The sequence below is a fragment of the Otolemur garnettii genome, unplaced genomic scaffold (genome assembly GCF_000181295.1).
Source record: "Otolemur garnettii isolate 467f Iridium unplaced genomic scaffold, OtoGar3 scaffold00083, whole genome shotgun sequence".
Taxonomy (NCBI): domain Eukaryota; kingdom Metazoa; phylum Chordata; class Mammalia; order Primates; family Galagidae; genus Otolemur; species Otolemur garnettii.
This window is the reverse complement of record NW_003852478.1, coordinates 5,424,481-5,432,519: the sequence shown is the minus strand read 5'-3', so window position 1 is coordinate 5,432,519 and position 8,039 is coordinate 5,424,481. Positions and strand designations below refer to the sequence as shown.

Below are 8,039 nucleotides of genomic sequence, written 5' to 3'. Positions count from 1 at the left end.
GGTGGTGATTACAACATGTCTCTCCATTCCACAGAACACGAACCATAACTTTAATCCAAGCAGGATTTTATCATTTTTACCATGGGCTCCCTTACCTGAAACAAACTTCTAGAACCAAGTATAATTTCTAGCTCATTTTGAGGGGACACGTAGGTTCCCTAGAGGGGGTGCAGTAGCTCATTAATGTAGCACGCAACATAAAGGAACTCCTCACCTGGGATTGAAATGAATTCTCCTGGGAACCTTTCTGGGGTCTATGACCACTTCTTGGTTGTCTCTGTAATTAACGGGGTCGTCAGGGATCCTAAATTTGGCCATCTGAATTTCAGAATCACTCAGTTCAGCATGGGAGATTCTTGCATAACCCAGTCTGTAGCAGAAACAGAAATGGTTTGTAGAGATTTTATAACCATATGGAAATATAATGAGGTCTCGATGACAGGACTGTCATTAACAAGCCAATTTTCTATTACTAACTCTCCTCTGTATATCACTAGAATTAATAAAAACATTGCTTTTAGATATAAATGAATAAGGAATATATACATAGATGTAATTAACTAATATTCTAGCAGCCTTATTTTACCTTTTTACATTAATGAATATTCCATCTACTCAAATCGCTGCCTCCCACACAATCATGTTCTGAGTTAATAACAGGAATTCTGCAGAAGGATAGGAGTGTTTGCCCAAATCCTCCCTTACCTTTAAAAATCCAAATACCACATGCATAGTTACAGCCACCCTTAGGAGTGTAAAATAAAAGATTTTACATTCCGTGAAAAAATTTCACATCCTGTTTTGGCTTAGAGCTTTCAATTCTTCAGGAAATCCAAAGCACTTTATAGATGTTATCCAAATAGTTCTTACTGAGAAGTTCAGATGGAAAAATGGGGGAACTGCAAGCTGTAAATAATTCATTTGATTTTATTTCCATTTTGCCTTTTCAAGAAAAAGTAGGCCAGATTCAGTCATTCATTTATTCAATGGAGAAAACATATGTAAGGAGTCCTGAAACACACAGCACTGCTCTAGGTACCGGGGCTGGGGAGGGACCAGAATGGAGTCCCTGCACAGTAGACGTCAGTGTGTGAACACAATCCACCAGGTAAGTGACAGATAAGTGCGGGGGGGGGGGCACAGAGAAGGGGGGTGGGGAGGGCTGATGGAAGAGGTTCTGATTTTGTGGCAGATGGCTGGGGGCTTACTTCTCTGATAAAGAGATACTGGAACAAAAGATTCAATGAAATGAGGCGCAAGATTCAGAGTGACAGGAGGAAGGGTGTTTTAGGGAAAGGGAACTGCAAGTGCAAAGGTCCTGTGGTAGAATGTGCTTGGTGTCTTGAGGGCCAGTTCCCCATGACTGGAGAAGTGCATAAGAGGAAACACGGCAAGACACAAGCTGGGGCAGGGAGGGAGCAGATGACGCAGTGACTTCCTTCCAGGCTGCCAAAAGGACTTCAGAGTGTTTTGTTTTGCTTTGGAGCAGAATCTCTCTGTCACCCTGGGTAGAGGGCTGTGGTATCACAGCTCACAGAAACCTCAACCTCTTGGGCTCAAATGATCCTCCTGTCTCAGCCTCCTGAGTAGCTGGGACTATAGGTGCCCACCCCCACACCTGGCTAGCTTTTCTATTTTTAGTAGATATAGGGTCTCACCCTTGCTCAGGCTGGTCTAGAATTCCTGAGCTCAAGCAATCCACCCACCTTGGCCTCCCAAAGTGCTAGGATTACAGGCTTGAGCCATGGCATCTGGCTTTCAGAGGTTGTTGGGGTTGTTTTTTTATTTTGTTTTGTTTTTGTAGAGACAGTCTTAGTTTATCACCCTCAGTAGAGTACCATGGTGTCACACTATTCATAGCAACCTTCAATTCCTGGGCTTAGGTGATTCTCTTGCCTCAGCGTCCCAAGTAGCTAGGACTACAGGTGCCGGCCACCATGCCCGGCTATTTCTTTGTTACTGTTCAGCTGGGGATGGGCTTGTACCCACCACCCTTGGTATATGGGGCTGGTGCCCTACCCACTGAGCCACAGGTGCCACCCTGTTGTTGGTTTCTTGTTTGTTTGTTTAAGGATGACATGGGAATTCATTAGAGGGGTGTAGGGTAGAGGTATGTGCTGGCTACCGTTAGAGAACAGACTTCAGAGAAAGGGTTGACACCAAGGTACCAGATAGGAGGCCACCGCCATACTGTAGGTAAAAGGTGACAGGGGCCTGGTCTACAGCGGTAGGAGGAGATGCCTTAGACCAAAGCCTGTAACTATACACAAAATAGAAACAGAAACCCAGACCCAGGGCCAGCGGAGGCAGCAGGCCTGCCCACCAGGGAGATGAAAAGAGCTGTGATTGAGCGCCACATGTGGCTTAGAGCTATGGGACAGGCTAACGCACTAGTTCAAGCTCAGGTTCCAGATCCGGGCAGTTCCTTCTAATTCTAGGCCACTGTCTCTAGTAAATCTAAGCTAATTATTTCCCAAATCTCTAAGACCAAAATTCTAACTCATTTCATAAACACCACCTTCAAGGATACTCCAAAAGCTGTCCAGTCTCCCTGAAGATAAGGGCTTGACAATCCAAATTTTCCATGAAAATAGGGAACCTCAGCCAGGCATGGTGGCTTATGCCTGTAATCCTAGCACTCTTGAAGGCTGAGTCAGTAGGACTGCTTGCAGCCAGGAGTTGGAGACCAGCCTGGGCAAGAGTGAGACTCTGTGTCTACTAAAAATACAAAAATCAGCCAGGCATGATGGGACACGCCTTCAGTAATCCCAGGTGGGAGACTGCAGTAGGAGGATCATTTGAGCCCAGGAGTTTGAGGTTGCTGTTAGCCATGATGACAGCACTGCACTCCAGCCAGGGTGATGAAACAAGACCCTAACATAAACATTATAAGGGGGGGAAGGATCTCCCATCGTTGGGGGATAATAGTATGTATTTATGAAGTACCTACTATGTGCAGGGCATTGAATTAGGTGATTTGAGATAAAGTTTATAGAACTGGCTTTGTGGACAGAAAGTGAAAAACATTAGTCCCTGACTTCATTAATTTGAGGATCCTTAGAATGACCTTCCTCTACGTTATGGACCAAATGTTTGCATCTCCCCCCAAAATTCATATGCTGAAGCCCTAACTCCCAGGATGGCCATATTTAGAAATGGGGCCTCCAAGGAAATCAGGTTAAATGAGGTCCTGAGGGGCCAGTCCCAGTGGATTAGTGTCTGTAGAAGAGACGCCCAGGACCTTGTGTCTCTCTGCAACCACGTGCCAAGGGCACACAGCAAGAAGGCTGTGTGAGACCGAGGGGGATGGCCTGCCCCAGACACCAGCCCTGTGGGCACTTGGATGCTGGATTTGCAGTCTCCAGAACTGCCAAACAATTAATTTCTGTTGTTTAAGCGATCCAGTTTATGGTATCTGTTATGACACAGATCAGGCTAACACACAGTCTTAACAGTTAAGATTATATATGCACATATATATCACATACATATGTTCATGAATGTATAAAAGTGTATATACTACACACACACACACACACACACATACACAAAGTAATCTCATTCTCCTAAGGAACGGTATTAAAGGTCTCAGAGCAGTTAGCTATTGTAGACAGTGGTTACTATACATACCACTGTACCTTGGTGCCCTAACTTTTTTTTTTGAGACAGAGTCTCACTTTGTTGTCCTCAGTAGAGTGTCATGGTGAAACTCCTAGGCTCAAGCGATCTTCTTGCCTCATCTTCCCAACTAGCTGGAACTACTACAATGCCACAATGCCCAGCTATTTTTTTAGAGATGGGGTCTCGCTCTGGCTCAGGCTGGTCGTGAACTCCTGGGCTCAGGCAATCCACCTGCCTCTGCCTCCCAGAGTGCTGGGATTACACGTGTAACACACCACCATGCCCAGCCTTTCACACGTTTTTTTACAACTTGAAACTATGCTTATTTTAGCCTATATTAAAAACTGTTCTCTAGAAATCCTGATATTCCTATTAAAACAATCACTTCAAAGTATTTGTTTTATGTTTGTTTGTTTTTGAGACAGAGTCTCAAGCTGTCACCCTGGGTAGAGTGCCGTGGCTTCAGAGCTCACAGCAACCTCAAATTCTTGGGCTTACGTGATTCTCTTGCCTCTCAAGTAGCTGGGACAATGCCCAGCTATTTTTTGGTTGTAGTTGTCATTATTGTTTGGCAGTCCCAGGCTGGATTCAAACCCACCAGCCTTGGTGTATGTGACTGGCACCCTAGCCACGGAGCTACAGGCACTGAGTCCACTTTAACGTATTTGAACAGAAAGCATTTTCTTTCTTTCTTTCTTTCTTTTTTTTTTTTTTTTTGTCCAGGGCTGGATTTAAACCCCCCACCTCTGCTATATGGGACCAGCGCCCAACTCCTTTGAGCCACAGGCACCACCCAGAACAGAAAGCATTTTCAATCCAAGATAAAATACTTTATAAAACTAACCCCTAATGAAACTTACTCTCTCCTACTCGATCCTTGGGAAACACACCGAAGCAATAGCTATCTATCCTGTGGCCGTGTGGATCTGTGCTGAGCCTTTTGAAGTTTCTGAATTTGCTGAGTAAGCAGAACAAGTTTAGCATCTCAAGGGTCTCCTTGACCCAGCTCAGTAAGCGTCTGAACCCGCGGAGCGTACTGGTAACCAGTAAAGGTTACCATTTTACTTAGGAGTATCCAAAGTCCCTGGTCAGGGACCACAGAGCCTCCCAAGGCCCGCTCCCTTTGTCCCTGCCTGCACATTCCCCTGCCCCCCACTCCACTGCACCCTGAAACTTTCCAGCCCTACTAGCCTCACTTTTCTTCAAATACGCTCCCAATTCCTGCCTTGGGCTGTTGCACTAAAGGATTTCTCTATGAGGAAGGGTCTTCTCCCGGGCAGCCACATGGCCCACTCTTCAAAAGCTTGGCTCAAATGTCATCTTCTCAGGAGGACCTACCCGACATCTGCTAACAGCTGCACCCCACCTGCACTTTTCCCAGCATCTCATCACCCCAAATAAGATGTCCTACAATTATTCATTATGCTGGCCGTCCCCTCCTCTGTCAGTGCAGGGATCCTACTCTTACACTTTCACAACGATGCCTGGTGTCCATTCTGCTTGGTCGGTACTGGGTGAATGACAAATGGGGTACAGAGGGGGGGACCCTAACAGTCTGCTTTACTGGAGTGTAACTCAGAGCTGACTTCGTGATCCTCTATCACCCTGAGAAGGCAACCATTTTCTCTCATCAATGCAGGCCACAGATCTTAGAATATAAAATTGCTGAAGGGGTGTTCAGTTCCTCATAAGCCCCTAACTTCAGGCAGGCAGCGCCAAGATGCCCCTGGGTGATGAGTTACTCTGGATGGAGGAGAGACTATGGCCCAGAGAGGTCCAACCTAGAATCCGCGCCATGGAGTGTCAGGTCAAATATCGCCAAACAGATTCTGTACTAAGAGGAGTCCTTCCCCCACCCCTGAATTTCGGGCAAGGTCTACAGCATGTTCCCTCCATGGGAGGCCTGAAGGAGGACGGGCCTGGGAATCAGCGCTGTGCCAAGCAGTATGCCCCCACCCACCACCCTCACGTCACTTCCCATCCCCACTCCAGCCACGCTGGCCTCTCGCTCTTACCCCAAATGCCCAGCGTCCTCCCCTCAAGCTTTTACACTTGCTGACCCTGCCCGAAGTGCCTTCTCCAGGAAGCAGGCAAGAGGGCACCCTCAGTCCATTCTGCCCCCTCCTGCCCTGCGCACCCGACGTCACCCACCGCAGCCACCCTGACATGCCCTTCCTTCTCACCTGGCTTTATTCTTTTTCTTTCCTCATACACATCTCCACCTCGGAAAGTCTATCACATCTTATCTGCTTGTTTTCTGGTCTCCTTCTACTGGAATGGACGTTCTATGATAGTCAAGGATTTTGTTTTATTCCTGTTACATCCCCACTCCCTAGAGCAACACTTGGCACATAATGTTTAATAAATACTAATGAATGAATGAATGAATGAATGAATGGTTAGCCCCTCTTTTTTCTTAAGAAATTAAGCTTAATAAAGCTGCTCCTTGATTTACTTATGGAACTACTGCCTTCAAAATGATTTTCAGTTATATACGTGAATTTTGAGATCAATTGACCGTATTGTTTTGGGTCACTATATGCACACACTCACGCATCACGTAACGGAGGGAATGTGTTCTGACAACATGTCACTAGGTGACACCATCACTGCGCAGACAGCAGAGTGTATTACGAACCTACATGGTGTCACCTGCCACACACCTGGTTATGTGGCCCAGGCTGTTGCTCCTGGATGACAAACCTGTACAGTCTGCTGTTATACTGAATGCCGTACACAACTGTAACACAATGGGAAATATCTGTGGGTCTCTTTGTTTGTTTTGTTTTGTTTTTTTGAGACAGAGCCTCCCTCTGGCACCCGGGGTAGAGTGTCATGGCATCATCATAGCTCACGATAACCTCAAATTCTTGGGCTCAGGAGATCCTCATGCCCCAGCCACCTGAGTAGCTGGGACTACAGGCTCCCTCCATGACACCTAGCTAATTTTTCTATTTTTAGTAGATACGGGGTCTCCCTCTTGCTCAGGCTGGTCTCAAACTCCTGAGCTCAAGCGATCCTCCTGCCTGGACCTCCCAGAGTGCTAGGATTAAAGGAGTGAGCCACTGTGCCCAGCCACAGTGGTAAATATTTGGATAACTAAGTATATCTAAATATTGGGAAGGTACAGTAAAAATATGATGCTATAATCTTACGGGACCACCATTGTATATTTGGTCTGTTGTTGATTAAAATACCATTACGTGGCACATGTGTGTATGCAAGCATTTGCTATCCAAGTACACACACACATACACATACACACTTAGGTAATATTTTTATATGAGATTTTTTTGAAAACAAACATAATTTATCCAGAGATCTCACTACAGTGTAGTAATGTCCCCCACAAATCAATCAATTTACCCAAGATCACTGATTAGAGGCTGGCAAAGGTGGAATTCAAGCCCAGGACTTTCTCATTCCATGCTCCATGCTATTTCTACCAGGCCACAGTCAGAAGTGGTGCCATTCCTGACATGTGGCGACAGCTACGTACCCGTACTTACCGCACTATATAGCTTACACATGCAGTATCCTTGTTATATAATTCAGCTTAATTTGCTTAGCTATTTATACCTTCATAAATCATGAGACCACGCTTTGGAAGAAAAAAGTTAAACTGCATAACCAGCCAAATCAATGTTTATAAAAAGTAACAAAAATTAATTGCTTCCATAAAGTTTTCCTTCTAGGGTAAACCCAAAATATCACAGTAGTAAGAGATGAAAAAATAAAAATCAAACCCCTGTGCTCACCTGATCAGCCCTCGGTACATAATATATTCACACCATCTGTCATGATCGGTGCTGTCGATATCCTAATAAAAAGCAGAGAAATGTTTAAAGCATAAAAATACAAAGCTCTATGCTGCAATGCCCCAAATGTGATCGATATCTCTCTGTGCTGTTTTCTCTTCTTATCTCTTCCTGCTTCTCTTGAGTTATTGGTCCATTCTATGGATATTTCCTGAGCACCTACTATGTGCCCATTCCAGGGATACTAAGATGCAGGCAGTCCAGGGAGTGAGTTACACAGGTATATAGGCAACTACAACAATATAGTCTTGGCTTCTGACATCTTTGCAAGCCTCTATCCCACCAGGAACTGCCCGCATCTTCCCCGGTCATCCTCTCTGTTTGTGTCTCAACTCTCTCCTTCCTGACAGAGGGCACGCCATCACTTTTGGCCGCCTGGTACTTAACATGATGCCTACGGCCCAGCAGGTGCCCAATCTGTGTTTCTTAAACCGAATCATAGAAATAAACACATTTCAGGAGCAGTCGTGAGTCTTTTTGATGTTGAAAGCTTGAGACCAGGGTTATTTTTCATCAGAGAAGGAGAACAGAAACATATTTTTTCCTATGATCTGTTGAAAAAGCTATAAATATGAAGCTTTTATGCTGAAGAAAGAAATC

The 8,039-nt window shown here is 45.3% G+C and overlaps 1 protein-coding gene across 1 annotated transcript in view; it reads right to left on the bottom strand.

Moving 5' to 3' along the window:
- Positions 1–8,039, bottom strand: part of CWH43 (cell wall biogenesis 43 C-terminal homolog) — a 65,673-nt gene that overhangs the window by 5,632 nt on the left and 52,002 nt on the right. The window contains exons 14-15 of the mRNA XM_003794597.1: positions 7,380–7,441; positions 215–370 (exon numbers count right to left, since the gene is read on the bottom strand). Coding sequence (XP_003794645.1) covers positions 215–370; positions 7,380–7,441 — 218 coding nt within the window. The remainder of the gene's footprint in view (positions 1–214; positions 371–7,379; positions 7,442–8,039) is intronic.